The 20,862-nt window shown below is 40.3% G+C and overlaps 1 protein-coding gene across 12 annotated transcripts in view; it reads left to right on the top strand.

The window, feature by feature from the left end:
* Nucleotides 1–20,862, top strand: part of PTPRF (protein tyrosine phosphatase receptor type F) — a 482,994-nt gene that overhangs the window by 373,534 nt on the left and 88,598 nt on the right. For 7 of the 12 annotated variants that reach the window (XM_082228805.1, XM_082228804.1, XM_082228807.1 and 4 more), the window contains exons 6-7: nt 4,521–4,709; nt 20,362–20,472. In XM_082228805.1, coding sequence (XP_082084931.1) covers nt 4,521–4,709; nt 20,362–20,472 — 300 coding nt within the window. Of the gene's footprint in view, nt 1–4,520; nt 4,710–14,085; nt 14,104–20,361; nt 20,473–20,862 lie in introns of all 12 variants that reach the window. The other 5 variants (XM_082228806.1, XM_082228812.1, XM_082228808.1 and 2 more) reach the window with 1 other exon arrangement.

Genomic DNA, 20,862 nt, shown 5'->3' with positions numbered 1-20,862 from the left:
TCATGTAATTACTTTGGGTTGTGTCTAATGCTAGCCCTACTCAGAGTATACTCATTAAAACTAATGAACATGACTACCTTAGGTTCATTAATTTCAATGAGTCTGCACTCAAGTAGAACTAGTTCTGACTACAACTTTTTGTCTTTCATCTAAATGCATTCAAAGGATTAACCCAGATTTTCTGATGTTGATGCATAATATCTGAGTAGCAGTATTAAAGAGTCTCCAAATTGTTATGCATATTGCAGTTTTTCATACCATATGTCCATACACAGTTTCTACACTATAGTATGATAGATATTTGGGAACTACAAAAATGTGGGATTGTTTATTAATCAAGCATCCTATAGGAAAGAATATATAACTAACCTTCAGAGTACGGAATGAACCTGGACCTTGTATAATATTACCAGCTGTGAATATTCAGAAATTTGCCCTTATTCCTAATCAGAGAAATGTCCAAAGAGCTCATTTGGGATTGCATTATTTATCTTGGGGAATCTGAAACTGATTTTTGAAATCTGAATAAATTTGTTGCATACTACTAAAATTACTATTACTAGATACTAACACCCATGAGGAATAATGAGGAGTTGGGGGGGGGGAGAGTAAAAATATCCCCGCCCACTTCATGGTGCTTAATTTTTCATGTTCAGAACACCCTTGAGTTAGCCACAAACCTCCCCTTCTTTTTGAACTTCTTTTTTAAAATGAAGTCTGGAGATGTGTACCTCACCCTATTTATTTCCCCATCCAGTTCCCCCAATTCTAATTAAACCTCCAATGCATGCTCATGCATGCACCCATTCACACACCAGTTTGTGCTACAAAAGGGGCTACGAAACCCTAACAATTTAAAGCAGCATTGTGGAACATCTTGGGTGTGCCTGCAGAATAAGTCCACTGGCCTCTCCTCAGGCCACTCTCCCCCCCAGCCCCCTATCAGCTGGACAGTACAGCACACAGCATGGAAGAAAAGCAAGCTGCCCATGGAGGAGAAGATCTCATTCCATGGGCAGTTGGCAGCATTTCTGCACTGCATGTTGAGAAATTTTTAAACCCCTGAAGATGCATCCAATGTGTAAGGAAGGGTTATGGGCTGTCAGTCCACATTTTCTTAGAGATGTGGAGTAAGAATTCTCCTCTCAGTCTTTATTGGTTAAGCAGAGAACTCTTTTCCTCTTAAAACAAAAAGAAACTGAGAAAGTATGAAAAATGTCCATAAATATGTTTGCAGTTTTCTTTAACATTTTTGAAAGAGGATTGTGATAAATGTGCTTACATAAATGGGATTTTTGTGGAGGAGGGAATTTTTTGTTCACAGGTACCCATTTGTAATGACCTGCAAGGCTTTTGTACCTGGGTCAAAACAGTCTAACAGGCATCTGTCACATCATGGTGCATGCTCTTGACTAATGTTCTCTATTAATGAAAATGAAGAAACACAATTGGCAGATCATTCAGGTATGGGTAAGAACTGTCACTCAGATTGAAAATAATTGCATCCACAGTAGAGATCGCAATAATAGTTTCCATAAGTCTTTGTTTAAAAACAGAAATGTGTTTCTCTCCTTACTGCCAAAGAACACCACCACCAAGAGCAAGAGTTCTCTGGCCTCCTCCTAATTTCACCTTTCAGAATTCAGGCTCAGATGTACGGATGCAATAGCAAATTAATTTAAAGAGAATATGATTCCATCCCAGTCTCTTGATTTCCAACTGAACCATACAACTGTTTATGTGGCAGCAATATGGTAAACCCATTACCACTTGATAAATTTTGTGCTGCAACTTGTGTGTGCTTTGGCACATGGGTGTAGAATTGAATCCAGTTGGTGGGCCTGATCTTTACCTCCCCTTCCATTCCAGATCAAGTTTGAGAGGTGGGTGTGGCTCACGTCTCCTATCTTCTTGTAATGACTTCACTAAGCTAGCCAGGACAATTTGTATGCCTGTCCCACACCAGATGTCCTATCTGATGTCAGGGGTACAACAGATGGGCATAGTTTGGCCAAAACAACCTAGCGGGTCAAATGGAGAGGCCTGGTGGGCCTATTGAAACCTGTGGACTGGAGGTTCCCCCACTTCTGCTGTAGTAGGTCCTCATTACATGTTGAGTTCCTTATGTTCCAGCTCAACTCTTCTTCTTTCTGAGCTTTCCAACAGGTGGTATGAGAGATGTCAGTGAACTCACAAAGCTAATCACTGCCAGAAATTAGGAAAGACCACTTGAGGCAGTTTCACTTCATCTCCAACATCTTGTTTAAAATGTTCACATGAAACATCCCTTAGTCATGAACAGCAGTATTGTAGGAAGAGCTTAATTTGGTGCAGGGGGAGGCCCATGTGTAATGCTTATTTTGCATCGCTTTGTCCTGCTTAGCTGTCGCTACCATGAGTAAGTCCTGATAACATGTATTTTCTCTACTGCAGCTTGACAGTGGCTACATTGGACTACGTTAATTCACTGGGTCTTTGCTTCGCATAGTCTCACATACAAACTGGGAAAGACTGCAAAAGGCTTAGAGATTAAATTTGATCACTTGGAGGGTTTGGCCTCCCTGGATTAACTACCTATTTTATATTGCAGGCAGCAAAGGTGCAGCTGTAATTCAGGCACACTTGGCTAGTTCCAAAAGACTGTTTTTGTTTGCTATTCTTTGTGTATGCCTTTGCAAGCTAAGCTGTGTCTCGTGATACTCTTGTATATCCCTGCTTTTGTTTAATTTTGTACTGTAGAGGAGTGTGTGTTGTGGTTGTATTGGTGCTGCTGTTTCTTGTTTTTGAATGCTAGCTCTGGTGTCTTTCCAGTTAAGCTCTGTGTACCTTTTGTCTTTGAAAATCAATGGAGAGCAAATAAAAAAGAACTAGTTTTCAGTGGTATCTTTTGCACAAAAACCCTTTTATGTTTGCTAGTAAAGAGGCGGTTTCTCGGGATGCCAGACTTTGCATACAAGAAATGGCTTGGACTCTTATTAAGCTTCAGTTGCTTTTGGGGGGGGGGGTATTTCTTTTGAAAATTATAGATGCCCACCATAGCCCCTTAACTTTGCGAAGTCAGAAATCAGATGTTCTCTCATGCTATGGAATCCTAATATGGAAAAAGTAGCTTCTGCAAAGTGGATTTTTGACAAGATACCAGACAAGGATGCCTGATAAAATGTAAATATTTTATTTGCACAATTTTGCATTGCCCTATAAATAGGTTGACCATTCAGAGATAAGCAAAATAGAGGAGAAGGCTGGAGGGACTAAAATGTTATGCAAATTATGAATATGCAGATTGGACATAGGAAGTTAACATGAAGGACAGAAGTATAAAACACTTAGACTTTGCTTTCGTAGATTTTAGACTTTGTTCATACAACACTTTAAACTGTACTTCAACTAAATGTTGCTTTAAATGTGAACACGCAGCATGTGCTGGTGCATGCTGCTAAAATCACAGACCATTTGCTCTTCTTCTACCCACCATGTGGGAAGGAAGAGTATAATTCTTGACTGTGTAGTCTATAAAAGCACAGGTTTGTCTTAATCCAGTAGGAAGGAATGATTTCCGTAGCTCAAATATCCAGATAAGAACGCCAGCTGATGTGGGACTGGCTGGTAAGAAGAGATCTAACACTCTAGTTTTGCTTAAGTATCTGCAAACAAAAGGATGTCATGAGAATAAATGAGGTTCTAGTATTTTAAGAAGCTTTTAAATGGTGTTCTGACTTTTCTCATATATTTGTCTGTCTTGCTTGGAACTCATGTTTAGCAGAGAACAGTACATCTTGCCTAAGATGTGAGGAAATGTGCTGAGCTTAGGAGATATTTGCTGAAGTGCTGCTCTGGAGCATTTGGGGGTTTTCTGTACAGGCCTCATAATGGCCTCAGCTACACTTACCTGTAAGGGTAGTACAGCTACTGCAGACAGAATTGCCTTTTTCTCTCACTGCTGAATTTTCTTTTTTCAAACTGTTCATCATAGTGATACTTTCATCTTATAATAGAGCAGTAAGCCACGGCAGGGTGTACATTGCTCATTTTCTGCACGCCTCAGGTATCTTCAATTGCCTGGGAGAGTTTCTGGCAGCTTCTTAATGTGCACCCTGGCATGGATTGGTGCAATTGCTTTGGCTTGTTAATTTTACATTCATTTGTTCATCATAGTCATTTAATAATCATATGTGCCTTTGGAAGATCAGGACAACATGGGGAAAATTCAGTGAAAACTGAAATGAAAAATACTTGTCAGAGATTTGAGCTGCCTCTTCACTATTTTTGCTATGTTTATTGCTTGAGAGTCATATATACAGTCATATATTGTTTGAATGGGTGAGCTACTGTAGAATCATAGACTCACCCCAATCTACATACAATTGCATGATCAAGCTTAGGAAAATAGGTTTGCCAGAGGAGTCACCTGTGCACAGCACTGACTAGCTGGTGCTTGCAATATTGCGAACCAATTTCCTGTTTTGGAATTTTGTCCCATTGCTACCTGGTAACATGATTCTCTTTCTATTGTGTTTCAGAGAACCAGATCCCATCTGGCTTTCCAACCATAGACATGGGTCCACAGCTCAAGGTAGTAGAGAAGGCTCGCACTGCTACAATGCTCTGTGCTGCCAGTGGTAACCCTGACCCTGAAATATCCTGGTTCAAAGACTTTCTTCCTGTGGACACAGCCACTAGCAATGGCAGAATCAAACAGCTCCGTTCAGGTAAAACAATAAAGTCTTCTCATTTTCCTGACCCGACTCCACCCCAAATCTTTCTCTACAGGAAGCAACTGTGGTATTTTGTACCTAGATTGTGAGGTTCACCCAACTTCTGCTACGTTTAAAACCTTGTGTGATATGAAGAAAGGTTTGGGATTTGGGTGGGAGAGTAGATTTCAATAGTTAGGATATTTGTCCTTGTTTATGGAAGAAGCAGAGCCTTTTGAACATGCTTTCTTGTGTCTCATGAGCAAAGGAGATTTCATATCCATGACCCAGTAGCATATTGGATCAGAGCCATGTAATATATCACTCCAATTCCAATATAGGTTCCTGCTTTCAGGATAGTAAAACACATGTCACTAGTTGTGCCACTTAGAACAACAGTCTGACAAAAAACATTTTGATTCATGAATAGTTACTCAGTTGGGCCAAAGACAGAAGCTCTTAGCCAGTTTCCAAAATGTGGAAAATCCAGATTTCTAAAATGCATTCTTGAACAGAAATCTTCCCTGCTGCAGAAATTTTCCCCTTTAAATGAGAAAATTATAAGAATGAAGGCTGGAGAATGATGGGAGGTAGTCTACTCACCCACCTGCCTCCCTAATGAATTTATGTTAAGCTAATGGCAACTCTGAAGAGGGCTGCTTAAAACATTTCAGTGGCTTCATACGTTCTACAATTCTGCCTCTTTTGGTAACAGGGAAACTCTTCATATAGCCATGGTGCCAGAGCACAGTGTGGATAGGAAGTGAGGATAGTCCTTTTGAGGGAGAGAGAGAGATTGTGATTGGGATATCTGCCCCATTCTAATGAGCATACATGCCCATTAGCTGGCCTCTGATAACTACTTGTATGCAAAACTACTACCCCCTGTAAGCAATCTAACTCATGTGTGGTAGTGGTCGTGGCTCTTAAATTGATATATATCAGATTCTGCAGAAATGAGTTTATAATTAGCTCCTTGCTGACACCTGTGAGACCTCAGTCTTGCAGTAGGCTCCCCCGCATATAGAGCAGTGAGCACTAATTACACTGATAAATTTACAGTTTATATAATTTCACAGTGACCTTTAGTGTAATCTCAATATGTTTGTGCTGAAAGAAAATATCACCCTCGTTAATTTAACTTGAAAGGCACTAAGCAGGCAGCATTAGGGAAGTGCATCCATGGATACTTGCTCTTCATACTTACTAAATCAGCATCCTCATCTAGGAGGATTGCAGATGAGCTGGGCAACCCTTAGGCACATGCTGGGCTCTCAACAACATTCACATCATGTGCACTCGCCTGCTGCTGAGCAAGCTTCAGGGAGGAAAAACCTGAGTTTAAAAACAAAACGTGTTCAGCACTACCATCACGTCCAAAGTTTATTTTGTTTTTCTTCATTGCAAGCAGTATCTCAACTGAATTTCACCAGGGATTCGGAGTCCCCAGTTGTAGAAGACACTTGAATTTCCGGGAGGAGGGTAGAAATCGATGAGTAGCATATCTGCAAGCCTGAGAGAAAATTGATTAAGCTGTATGGAAGTAAATGAGGTTTATAGACTTGCATATAACGTGCTCGGAAAAGAGGTTTAAGGTCCTTATTGGTAGGAATATTGGAAGAGCTCACAAAGCAACATTAGTATATGCCGCTGATCCAAATTGCCTCTACTCAATGAAGCTTCCTTTCCAGCAAGTGTGTAGAGGACTATTGTAACAAAGTATTTCATTTTCATAATCAAAAGAGGGAACTTTATAAGTCTGCAGTTCATAGGGTTCTGAAACTGCATAGAACAGATAATGACCCAATTCACATGTAGCACTAAGCCAAACAGAAGCTTAGCATGGAGGAGTCAAACCTCAAACTTATGTACAGATGTAATGCTAAGCTAAATCGTGGTTAATGCTTGGGCCATTTAGCAGCACCAGGGGAGGAATGCTTCATTGCAACCTTCATTCTGGGAACCTGCATGTTTGCTTTCTCATGCCAAGTTATGGTTTGGCTTTGCACTGCATGTGAGCTGGGCCGTTCTACTGGTCAGCTGCTGAAGACTTGGGCCCTTCCAAACACTCTCTATTTCTGTGTAGCATTTTCCCAGTATTCAGACTGCAGTATATCTCTGAACAAATGCAGTTGTTTTCCCACCAGAATTTATAAGATGTACTGTGTCATGTCGAATGGGATTGTCTGAGTGTCATGACCACCTGTTGGATAGGCCCTGTGACACCACTGGTCTGAGAAGCTGAGGCAAATAGTGTTGAAAAGAGATGGATTTCTAGGCTCTATTGACAAATTAAAAAATGACAAGTCCCTGGGTCTGGGTGGCATCCACATGAGAGTTCTTAAATAATTCAAAATATCTAACTTCTCCCTAAGATTAGACTGCATATCTGCAAAATTGAAAGCGGCCAATGTAATGCCAATTTTTAAACAGCGATTGGGGCGGGAGGAGGAATCCAGGAAGTTACAAGCCCATTAGTTTGTTCTGGGAAAGCATTCTTAAAAAATAGAATTAGAAAGCATATTGAAAGCAAGTATTGCTGAAGAAGAACCACCATAGCTTTTCCAAGAGTAAGTCCTGTCTCGGTGTCTCAATAACCTTTTAGCATGTAAATAGAGGTGATCCAGTAGACACTGTGTACTCCAGCTTTCAAAAAGCCTTTGACAGAGTACCACACCAAAGACTCCCGAGTAAGCTCAGCAGTCATGGAATAAGAGCAGAGGTCTCTTATGCATCAGGAACTGTTTCAGAAACAGGGAACAGAAAGTTAGAATGGAGATCTCTTCCAATGGAGGAATGTTGGAAGTAGAATTTCTCAAGGATTGATGTTGGGGCCTTCTCTCTTTGACTTGCACAGAGTTAAGAGGGTGAGTTGTGAGGTGGCAAAGTTTGTTAATGATACCAAATCGTTCAGTGTGTTTAAAACAAAAATTGGATTGTAAGGTGCTCCAGAAGGATCTCTCCAAATTGGGTGAGTGTGCATAAAATGGCAAATAGAATTCAATGTAAGGAAGTGTTAAGTGATGCACACTGAGGCAAAAAAAATTGTGAATTGGTGCTGACTCACTAGAAATGAGATTTTGGGGTCACAGCAGATAACTTGAAGTTGTTGACCCAGTGATCAGCAACTGAAAGTGCAGATTCCATGCTAGGGATCATTAGGAAAGGAATTGAAAATAAAACTGCTGATATCATAATGCTGTTATACAAATCTATGGTGCAACTTCATTCGGAATACTGTGTACACTTGTGGTTGACTCACCTCTAAAAGGATATTGTGGAGTTCAAAAAGGTTCAGAAAGGGAAAGCCAAAATGATCAAGAGGTTTCAGCAACTCCCCCATGAGAAGTTTACAATACAAGTTGAGTGACAGGGACATGGTAAAGGTGTGTAAGATTATTCATAGTGTGGAGAAATTGGATAGGGAGACATTCTTCTCCCACTTTCATACTAATTTGGGCCCATCCAATGAAGCTAAACGTTGGAGGATTCAGGACAGACATATAAAAGAAAGTACTTCTTCACACAGGTATATAATCAGCTGAAATAAAATTAACTAATTTATTATTAACTATGGCTATTTGCAGTTTAGTAGCGCTGCAGAGAGCTTGCTGGGGAGACCATGCATTAAAAAGGGACTCAAAAATAACTTAAACAAGGTTTTAATAACAAAAACAAAAACTCCTTATACACTAAATACATCAACAACAAACCAGACCCAACCACCAACCCATCCCCCAGGGTAATGAGGGAGCTAGGTGCTGTTCCTTATATACTATGCCCAAATGCTGACACAGCTTAATTAACACAACCTAGCAGCACCTGCTATGTTTCACAGCTGTAAGACTGGGTCTCGTTATTTGCCTTGGCCCTGGCCCTTAAAGACATGCACAACTTGTGAAGCAATAATGAACCTTCACATTTTAAAGTGACCATTCAACAATCTACACCACCAAAATGTAGTTGTAGTTACTGGTGTGGGTGGCTTTAAAAAGAGGATTAGGAATAAATTTATCAGTGGCTACTAGTGCCTTGATGTCTATGTACTATCTCTGCTGTCAGAGGCAGTATTGAGGTTACTGGGAATCATCAGTGGAAAGGGTGCTGTTGCTCTCAGGTCTTGCTTCTGAACTTCCAATAGGCATCTGTTTGGCCACTGTAGACAGTTTCTGAGCCAGCAGGGTTCTTCTAATGTATGCCACTTACCACTATAAGCATGCCTTAAAGCGACTCACAACAAAACAGCAAAAACATATGAATACATCACTACACTAAATAGTCCAAAACCAATTCATTACAAAATATAACAAAATTTGAATAAATCATTCATTTCGATAAAACGAACGTTATAATGTTTATATAAAATAGACAATATAAGTCATTAAATCTTATCAGCTGATATTATTTATATTAAATAGGTAAGCCAAAGCCAGATATGAGAAAGCCTTCCAGTATAATCATGCATTAACAAATAATATAACCAGTGCTATGTGCAATAAAAGGCAAGCATATTTTATAGAACCTGCAGCAGATAATCTCTCACATGCCCCACTCTCATATTCTGATTAACTTTCTTACTTATTAAAAAAGAAAACAAGTATTTAAAGGTTATAGTCATATTTCCTACATTTACTGTGGAAGAAAACTAATGCGAAGTCTAGACAGTGGCTTGCAGCTCCTCCTCGCTATTGATTGTACCGAGGCTGGACAGGGCAATTTGTGGGCTTTTCCTCCAGGTGCAACTAAACGTGGCATCCCAAAATGAAGTAAATAGTAATAAATGTTTGATCATAAAAACTAAACTGTGCCTTTACATGATACAATCTAAGAGAGGCAGTTGACTTACTTGTGTAAGATTCAGGTTGTGACATTCAATCTGAGTTTGTTTAAAGATGAACAAGATTAAAAAGCAGTCAAAATGTGTTAGGTTTTTACCTCAAGTGTTTAGGACATTGCTTTCAAAATGGAACATAGCCATAGAATGATTATGTTAGAGGCCTAGTTTCCCACTTCATCACTTGCTCCCCAAGCAAAGGAAGACAGATCTGCAACATAGAGGTTTGGCAACACAGTTCCTCTAATGGTCCTGGCTGATGAGTGATGTAAAGATTTGCTGTTGTTAATTGTTTTTCTTTCTATCACACCCCTCCTGCACTTGCTGCTCAAGGTACTATTAAATAAAATAATGTTGTAAAATAAAATAAGGGCATATTAAACATTGACTTATGTAGAGTGGAGGAAGGCGTGGCAGTAAAGATGTAGGCTAAGGAGAAGGCATTTACACTTTGCTGAAAAATTTGTGTAAAAATGAGAGGAAACACACAAGCCAAAGCTGAAATGGGAGGCGAGATTGTATAATTGGCAAGGTTATGATTAAAAGATACTCCTACAGTACCAGATCAAGAAAGTGGCCAGCAAAGTTGCTCTTGCTGCTTGGGCCAGGCATTAATAGAAAATGTGGCTGGTCATAAATTAAAAGTAGTAATGAAATGGATTTAGTGTGGGCATAGTCATTCATCCATTAAACGTATTTATGTGACTGCCATTCTGCCAAGGCAACCAAAATGGTTTATAATTTTTTTAATATTGAAGCAACCAAAAACTACAAAATTTTGAACAACAGAATTCTCAGTAAAGCCAACCCTGGGAATGTTACTAGGAGGCATTGTAGGATGGAAGGCATTTTATACACATTGGTGGGATCTGCATTACTTAACACCCAGAGCATCCAGTATAAGGAACAGCAGAAGTGTGGAAAGGTTTTAGAATTAGGGTGGCTTGGGCTGCAGTCCTAGCTAACTTTCCTGGAAGAAAGCCCCATTGACTCTAGTCAGACTTACTTTTGAGTAGACATGGTTAGGATTGAGCTTTTACTCAGAGTAGCACTCGCATACCAACATTCTTTTCAAATATTATTGGCCTAGTTACCTCATTGGGAAAGTCAGATCCTCAGGTCTGCTATATCTGTAGTTATGCATTCAAGGCTGTGCAAAGTGCCATATACCTCAAATTGTTTGGATTCGGTTTAAATGGTCATTCAGACCTGAATGTTTCTAATGTAGATTATCAGTGATATGGACAAGCCTTTTGATCACATTCAAAGCTCCTTTGTGCTAGAAAGTGAGCAAATGAAGATGTCATTCCTTAACTATAATTTCCTGTTTTCATCCAAACCAGGAAATTTTGGTTAACATCTTCAGAACAAACCAAGATATTAAACAGTTTTTCAAAGTTTAATTAACTGGTAACCATGGTTTCCTAGTTCAGATGAAATGGGAAACTATCGTTAATGGTTTGTTTTGCTTGAAGTGAGGAATGAAAGGACTGTATGCACAGCCAAATTCCTGCTCTTGTCTCTGCTTACTAAGGGTGCTTCCAGACAGAAGTTTATTGTGGAATTGCTGCTGAACCATGCAATTTTTTCTTGAAGTGTCCGCATGAAGTTGTTGTCACCAAAATGCCAAGCAATATATTTTTTTACATTTAATTTCCATACCCCTTACTGCGAAAAATAGATAAGTAAAAATAACTTATAAGCCTAAAGTCACTGCGGGTGTGGAAGCTAGTTAGTGCATTAGCACTTTTTTGTGTGGTGATGGTGGCAGTTTGTCACATGTGGTGACATTTCAGTGGATGGCCCTAATGCGACAGTCTGTACACAGGTATAGAAATACCTGCATACATGCACAGAGCAGAAGGCAATGGAGGGTGGTGGTGGAGTGTTGGACAGGAGGGACAACAAAACCATTTTCATATACACTCTGTTGAGGTCCTCTAATGTGGACAGCAACTGGCAGAATATCAATGATATCCATGACTGGGAGAGAGGTGGGGAACAGAAATATGTGGAAGCTAACATGCCAAATGTGCACACTGAAATATCTGATCTGAGCATTATGTTTGCAATATAAGCCCCCTCCTGGAAGCACCCTAAGGCAGCACAATAATAAGTGTCATTAATTATTTAGGTTGGGTGGATGTCTTATAAGAACAGTGGAAGCTGCATGCAAAGTCAGTCCATTGGTGCATCTAGCTGAATATAGTCTATAATGACTAGCAGTTGGTCTCCAGGTTTCAAGCAGGAGAGATGACAGGAATTGGATAAACTGGCAGCTTCTGCATTCTTGTTCATGCTGAAAACGTACTCCATTGGAGTTAAAACTTAGGATGTTGTCCAAATTTTTATTTTGTAGCATATGACTTACATCTTCATTTGGTGATCCTGACCACTATCATGGGAGTTCTGAATAATTTTTATTTTATGTCTTTTATTGCCATATTCTCTAACATATATTAGTGCATACTAGTCCAAAGAGATCTTGTTTCATTGCTTCAAAGTCATTATACAGCTCTGGCAAGGGCTATCTTACACTGAGATCTGGAGACTGGGTTTTAATAACATACCAGCTAAACTTTAGGGAATCCATTTTGAGTGTGTGTTGGGATTCCTTAGCTTTGCATCCATACAGAATTTTCAGTGACTAGGTGGATACAGAACAGCTCCAGATCTGTTTGGCAGCAACATAAAACAGATGCTGCTTCAGTTAGCCAGGAATCATTTCTGGACTCTGTTGTAAGAGATGCTTCTTGTCTCTTAGAGTGGGGGAAGGGGATAAAGACTCTTTATTTACAGCGATAATTTGGAGATGGTGCAGGGGCAAGTAAGCACTCGGCAAATTTTTCTTTGGGACATGAACCAATAACCCTCTTCTTCCTGTCAGTACAGCTTGTGAGCCATGCAAGCTTCCGTGATGAGAATGGTTCTGTCAAGGGGGATGGAATGGTAGTTAGAAAAGCAGATAAATAGGCAGCAGATTTATTATGGTAGAGATTACCCGCAACTTCTGCAAACGACATTAGCCTTCCTGATGCTTCACTCATCTGTGGACAAAAGCATCAGCAAGTATAAACCAGCCATAAAGCGAAAATGGAGTAATGTCATCTCGGCTGTGGAGAATGCTAAACGAAGCAGCTGGAACTGCTTCCTCTGATTAAAAGCTAGGGCTACTGCCTGAAGGAACATGCACTAGGAGAGTGGGAGGGAAAGAGATAACAAGTGTAAATATTTTAATTACTCTTTAAGAGGCAAGTTAAACATGCTTAAAATCTGCCTTCTTTGTATTTACAGAAATCTTTGAGTGTCTTTCTTTGTTTCCCATTGGGTGATCAGTGCTGTGGATAATGGAATGTGGGGAGCGGTTAATCTCAGATACACAGCACTCATATGCTTACTGGTATTTATTGATCAATACACGGAACATGATTTGACGCTCTGTGTCCTGTTTAACCCTCTCTTTCTATCTGTTTAAACTCCCCAGTTTTCTTTGGTAAGTGCTTGGTGTTCAGATGTGCAAAATTTGCATCAAACCAACACATACCATGAACTGCCTACAAATTAGATCTGCATGAATCTCCCTCACCTTACTAACAGCCTTCATTTGCACAAAATAAGACCAAGGGGACAAAACTGGGGATCAGAGGAGTTTGCTGTCAGTTTACATACACGGGTCTCCCTCTGCACATCTGGGCCATGCTAACAATAAAGCCCATGACTGAGCAAACTGCACTTTTGCTTGAGGTTTTGGAGCAGTTAGCTTTGTAACCAAGCCCTCCTTATAAGATGCACTCATAGCATGTGAACTTATTTTCTGCTCCCTTATAAGGAGGGTTGGAATCCCTTTCCTCTGCCTACTGTATAAATTACGCAGAGCGAGTCTGGTGCTCCATTGGTCCAAATAAAAACTAGAAGAAAGTGCTTTAGATTTTTATTTGAAAAATCTGTTGTGTAGAATACCAATTTCTGGCCAGGGGGAGCCTGGTGTAGGTTTTATTAAAGTTACCCCTGAATTCATCACTCAGTTTTTAAGTTTCAATTACATAATCAGATTTTGTCCCCAACGGTCCATGTAATCTTAAACCAAGAATGTGTGTCTCACCAACACCATATGCTTAATTTTTCTCCCCACACACACTCTCTCACAACCCTCACTCTGGTACTCCCACAGCCCCATCTTCTGGCAGAATAAAAGGGCGCAGCACCCATATCCCAGTGGCTTCTCCATCTCAGTTGTGACAATGAATGCTAGTGGTTTTGCTTAGGAGTCAGAGCCCTCCTTTGTGTAGGACCAGCAATATATTAATTGGGTAAAATGGGGCCAGACTCTGTGTTCTTGGTAGCAGAGAGCTTTACTAACCACCTGAGGGCATCACTCTGACTTGTTACTGCACATCCTTTATTTCTTTTTATTTATTTATTTTTGTTTGTTCCTGTTGCGCTAATACAGATTCTAGCTTTGAGAAACTTTCTACTTTTTTAGTTACAATTTTCTTCCTTTCCTCTTTGTACTAACGCTTCTCTCTAATCTTATTTGCATTCAAATTACCTCACCAGGTGGTACACCAATCAGAGGTAAGAATGCTGAACTGTGCCTCTAATTGTCATGTCACTCCATATCCTTTCTGCCATGCCCGTCTCCAACAGTATATCATCTCCAGCTATTCTTTCACTCCAAACTCTTGTCAGCTCACTTGCGCATCTGCTGTTCCTTCCTGTGTGTGCTTGTTTTTGTTTATTTTTAGTGTGGCGCCTTGTAGAATCATCCATCGCAGGTGTGCACAGGTCAAAAGGGGTTATTCAACGGGAGGTTTTCAGAGGGAGAACGCTATCCCCATTCATGCCACAGAGGGCTCTGAGGTCTTGAATCTTTCAGATTCAGTCACCCTCTGGGGCACCACGTCCTGGCAGGTCTGAAATAGCTGCTGTGGCGTGTTTTGAAGGATGTAACACTTTCACAAGAGAACAGTGAAGCCCTTCCTTCTGCATTATTGCTGACAGGAATTGAACTAATACAAAGGAAATAAATTCTTAAAATGCCAGGCAAATCTAACTTGAGGAATAAGACTGGAGGACTTTCTTTGAGAGCTGAAGGTGCACCTTTTCATAAATTTAATAAATAACATTATTATTATTATTATTATTATTATTATTATTATATTTTGCTGGCCCTTCTCTGATATGAAGGTGAAGGGAGGAGATCTAAGATGCCAGCTCCACCCCTTCTGAAGCCTGACAAGGATTCATGGTGCACTGTAGCATAAAGATTTGTTGTGAGTAAATGAATCAGACACACATCTGGCTGCATTAAGTCTTCAATTGTTCAATCCACCTCCAGTCTGACAGCTCTGCATTCCCAGACCTTGCTAGTTTCACTGCCTATATGTGCTAGTAACATTTCTAGCCTACACACTCAAAGTAGTCCCTTGAATTAATTTTAAGGTTGTAATCAGTACTATATAGTGTGACTCTGATCTCTTGTGATTTCAGTTACTGCTGTTGACTGACCCCTGAATTTCCTGATAAACTTTTTAGCACCACTAAATTACACTATCTCATTTGTCCAATGCTCCCCTTCTTTCCTCCCCTTCTCTCTCCACTGAATCACTGCTAGAAGTTAATAATCCAAGTCTTTGGAACTGGTTCTGTTGCTGGGGGTTAATGTTTTCAGTTCTTGTTAAGTGATTTTGGAGCAAATGGGGGTTGCTGTTTCAAGTGTATTTGCATCAAGTTGCTTCTGTGAAAAATCTGGGTCAGGGGAAAAACTGTAAACCTCATTTTGATATGAATGGGTTTCTCTGTCATGTCTCTGGAATGCTGCAAGATTGACAGCTGTGATGCCACACATTTTTAAAACCTTTTCTCTGCTTCTATCACAACTCTGAAAGCAAAATGACAGACTGAATGCTAAGTAACCAAGCAGGCCCTATCTTTGCCCATATCAGGTTGGGCCTTTCCCAGCACAAACTGCTATGTATTTCCTCTGTATCAACAAGCGAGGGCATTGATGACTCAGCACCAGAACCGCCTGGATGTTCCGTACATCCTTTTTGAGGAAAGTGGACATATCTTTATAATGAGAATCATCCATCTCATAAAACATAAATCTCCCTATCTTGAGTCCTAATGAGGTATTTTAAGAATGTGTCTGACATTATTTAAAATGTATGTGTCCCGTTTGAATGTCAAATATGACATTTCTGTACGTGCCAAAAAGCCACCTCTTAGCATCTCATACAGGATTTGTGTCAGACTTACACCTTTTGTTAAACACACAGGCTATTGAGTCTCTAAAGATTACCAGATGTGGTAGGTAAAGGCACTTTTGTGAAAGGGAGGTTATACTCACATAGTGGTCTGTACTGTGGTTCTCACTAAGGTAAGTTTGTTGCACTTCTGGGATCAATTTGATGTGGAAATAAAACTAAATTATTTTTTTGTTTGCACGGCTAGTTGGATGTAAAGTTTTCAGTGGTTCATGTTGAGAGGTGGATTCTATGTGAATGCATTGAAGGGCCAATCATACTTTCTGCCTATTGAATGGAAGTGTTATGGAAGTCAGGCTGGAGAAGCAGGATAAAATTTTATTTCTGAAACTAACCTTTCCTTTGGGCCCTGCAGCCGCAGTTCTACTCTTGCTGTCCAGAGGTGCTGTCATTTTTCTAACTGAGAGCTCTGTGTTCACAAGGCATGTTGTCACTTTTAACATTCCCCCTTTGCCTTTCAGGTGAGACCCAGGCTGAAAGGTCAGGGTGAGTTTTGATAGACTGTTCAGAGATGCATGGGTCTAGTTGGTGACTGGCAGGTTAGACAAGAGGATGGATGAATGGATGTGTATTTTGAAGGATGGCTAGTAAGCAAAAATAAAAGCTGCTTTAGGGGAAGTGACTTGACACATGTCCCCTTTCTCAAAGTTCAAATCAAGTTTTCTATGTTGTTATAGAATGCAATTAAATATTATGAGAAATATTTCTCCTGGAAGCAGAAAATGCTGGCATGTCATGGACCTCTGATGCTTCAGATTTTGCCATTGCAGGTACATGAGAAGCAGTGGAAGTGTTAAAGGGAAGACAGCATTTTAAATGGTCCTTTTCTTCACAAAATAAATTGGAATCAATTGGAAAGCGTTCGTACCCGTTGACTGGATAGACTTTCCTCCAGTGTGAGTTTCACCACTGCAAAGCAGAAGGACAATTACTTTGAAACAGAAAGATCTGATAATTGGCAGAGAAGGGCTGAGAAACTTTTTATCTAATACTTTTACTGTTGCCCAAATTTCACGCTGTTTTGCCCTTAGCACCCTCTTTGGCAGCCTTGTAGTGCTGCTTCTCTTGGGATCTGCATATCTCAATCTCTCTTTTTCTGTATCTGGAGTACAAGAGGAAAGTGCATGAATGCCAGATGCATGATACACAAAAGGAAGGGGAATCAGTGATTGAGCTGTATTCCTGCATTTGCCCTTGTGTGCTGCTCAGTTTCATAGCTCTCCGTCAGTGACTGCCTCACTTGTATATATCACAGAAACCCAGCTTCATTCCAGGTCCCAGCCATGCCAATCATCATGCTCAGGAAGAAGAGGCACAGCTGAACAGGAACATAATGAGCATCAGTAATAACATCACTGTGGTAGTTTTGTTTTTATTTATTTAGCTTATTTGGCCGTAAAAAATAAATAAATTTGAGATGGGGGCATTTGGCTGCCGTTCCAGGTAGCACCTAGGATTATTAGAGCTGAAAATCTAAGCGGCATGTTAAGTAGAGTATTGATATATAAATCATGATCCAGAAAATGTTGTGCACCATTTTACTCTACTGGCAACTGCAGAGCTGCAAGAACCCAGTGTGAGATTGTGAAAGTAGGCTTTTGCCTTCCTCATCAAATCCTCAAAAAGGTTTCACTCTTGTGGACTTATATGAACATAAATTTAACTGAATACAAGTGAAGCTTCTGAGTAAACATTCATAGGATTGCTCTGTTAATGAGACAGTCAACATTTTTCATTAACTTTGCTGGCAAAGCAAGGCAGGTCCTGCCAAAACCAGAACACTTCTATGTTCCATAGATTAGACATACCTTCAGAAATGTATGGTGAGAAGGTATCTGTGGATTTATTTATTTTAGCCATCTCTGACCATGCTTATGAAGCCCACCAACCCCCACAACCTATTTTCACTTGCAATTACAAGTCAGTAGAGAGTAGCCTTCCCCAATTCCCATCAGCCCCAGCTAGCAAAGCCAATAGTGAGGAATGATGAGAATTCTAGTACAAAACATTTTGGGGTTGGGGAAGGCGATATAAAGCATATGCATGCGCCTCACAAGTAGAGAGGAGCAATGTAGGGAAACGCACATACATAATGTTTGGAAATATCCAGGGTCAAGGAACAGGAGGCTAGGAGTTTGGATCCCCGTTCTTGGGGGTTCCCTCTGCCTCCTGTCAGCCATGATGCAGGTCATCATTGCTTGCTGTTACTATATTTTGTTATATTTGAAGGCAGTGATGGACTGGATGTGGGCCAACAAATTAGAAATGAATCCTGAAAATCCAGGAGCTGGGAGAGCAGCCTCTTCTGAGCAGGGTTGCAATCCCCTGGAAGAAGCAGGTTCATAGCTTGAGGGTGTTGTCCAGCATTGTCACTTTTGGTGGCTAATTTCCTGCTATGGCTGGTTTGCCAGCTACAACCCCTTATGGACAGAGGTGACTTCGCCACAGTGCTGCATGCTCTGGTAACTTCCAGATTGGACTACTCTACATGAAGATGACTTGGAAACTTAAACTGGTTCAAAATTCAATGGTCAGATCGCTGGCTGGGTTTGCCTTTAGCACTTATAGAATCATATAACTGTAGAGCTGGAAGGGACCACAAGGGTCATCTAGTCCAACCCCCTGCAATGCAGGAATAGGCATCTGTCCCATACGGGGATTGAACCTGCAACCTTGGCATTATCAGCACCATGCTCTAACCAACTGAGCTATCCCCTATGCAACTCATGTTCTAAAACAGCTACATTTTCTGCCAATTCAAGCTGCTCATGCTAGTTTTTAAAGCTCTAAATTATTTAAGCCCCAAATATCTGAGACACTGCTGCCTTCTCTACAGACCCTCTCAGATATTAAGATCAGCAGAGACGCCCTTTGGGTGGCTCTGCCGCCCTCAGAAATTCAAGGTGATGGCTCAGGAGAGGACATTCTTTGCAGCAGCTTATAAATAGTGGCACCTTTGCTATATAGCCTTTGTCAGTTGCTGAAGACGCATCTTTTTATCCTGGTGTTTTCAGATGTGTGTTTTCAGGACCCACCTGAAATTAGTTTTAACTGTTTTTAATACTGAATTTAAATCATAGTAACCAGCCCTGGCACCTGCTGATGAAGGGTGGGTAATAAATTTAACAACAGCAGCAACGTAGCAGCAGCAGTAGTAGTAGATGAAGTTTTCCTGGTCTGGGTTACAAAACATTAAAAACAAACCTGATAATGCTGCTGCTGCTGTATTAAAGAACAGCCAACTTATTAGTATTATATGTGAAAACACCTTAAGAGTGGCAGAAGGAAGGCTTTTCTGGCTGCCCCTTGCCAGCCCCAGTATAACAATAGGAAGGGCTCCCTACATCATTTTTATTACATAGCAAAGCTCAGTGAGGTTCATTTTTTCTCTCCCTGACATATAGACTTAGGCTACAGTCTCAATTTATCCTTCTAAATAATGTAGGTGGCAGCAGTTGATTCACATTAGTTTTCCTTCTGTTGCAATGATATGAAAACTGAATTTGACCTCCGTTCCTTGAAGTGGGAAGAGCGGAGACAGCAATTTTGGCTTCTGTTCACAGTGCTGTTTTCTCTGGCAAATGGAAATGGGTTCAGACTCTGACAAGCAGACAGGTTAATGCTTTTTCTCTTGGTTCAGGTGTGTATGTGTTTCTGAGCAAATGCCCTCTTCTGCCATCTCTGGAATCTCAACTTCTGGAAGAACCAAGAAAATCTTTGCTACTCAGGAAGTATGGAGGTTCTGATCTGGCAAAGTGGCATCAAGGCTACTTCTACATTCACCCTTTGCTTATTTTCCCCTTCACTATTGTCATCCTTACTTCCTCCACAAGCTAGATGCAGCCCATTTTAAATGATTTCCAGAGGAAACAACTGGACAGGGTTCAGCACTCATCTATGATGGACGAGATAAGGAACAAGAATTCCATTCAAGCCGTATTTGTCCCTAATGTTGGTTGGGCTGATTTCAGGTTTAAATTGGATTTAACACAAGTTGTACCATTTTCTGATGCTGACTTATTAATTGTATTGGTGACTGTATTGAGGACTTTATCATAAATGAAAGGAGTAGTCTTCAGAAGCAGAAACGCAAAGGACTTCTCAGGGTACAATCTTGTAATCCTTTTGGTTTGTAGGTTTCTAAGATTCTGTTATTCATACTTTATGGGGAAGTGAAAGTTTAATTTTAGAGAATCGAATTGATAATTAAAGGAAGGAGAGTAGTGCATCAAGATGCAAATTGGTTGTGTGAAGATTGTATTTGTTGTGATATTTCAACGGATAAACCTGAATTCTTTGCTTGGTAGAAATGGATGTGTTCCATAAGAAGTGAATTGAAAAGGTGTCAGTAACTGTTTGCCTGTGCAGCTATAAAAACTGGACACAGCAGGTGCTTTTTAGCAACAACCAAGTGGAAGTGGTGTTTGGTGGACCCTCTGAGAAGTGCCATGCCACACATTTACCAGAAACCCTTTGTGTCCTAAGTTAGGGACACAGAGCAAAAATTTACATGTTTTGTAAATATATTATTATAACCAATATTGTCTGTGTTCTATTTTCCACATAGGAGCTCTACAGATTGAGAACAGTGAAGAGTCAGACCAAGGCAAATATGAATGTGTCGCCACGAACAGTGCTGGGACCCGTTACTCTGCTCCAGCCAACCTTTATGTGCGAGGTAAAGTTGGAGAAGGCAAACTTCCATCCCTTTCTACCTTCTCTTCCATGTCTACACCTTCTCTAATGACCCATGAGACGTTGCAGTGAGAGGTTACCTTTATGATGCATTGTAAATGATGAAACCTAAATGCCCAACCAGTCATTGAGTTCAAGCCTTGGAAAGTCAATTCTTGCCACAATATTTTTTCTTTATTTCATTTTTTTCGCCAGAGCTTCTTTAATGGTCAGACTGGTTAAAACACTGTCATAAAGGGGGCAGAAGTTCATGTTTAATTATTTGTATATTTTGTTAAACAAAAGCGTGTTTGGGGGCTTTGTGAAATTAGTGGGTCTCTCTTTTTCTCACCACCACCCTTTTTGGGGAGGATTTATTTATTTATTTTAATGA

The sequence above is a fragment of the Podarcis vaucheri genome, assembly GCF_965113315.1.
Source record: "Podarcis vaucheri genome assembly, chromosome: 6".
Taxonomy (NCBI): domain Eukaryota; kingdom Metazoa; phylum Chordata; class Lepidosauria; order Squamata; family Lacertidae; genus Podarcis; species Podarcis vaucheri.
This window is presented reverse-complemented; position numbering and strand designations above follow the sequence as displayed.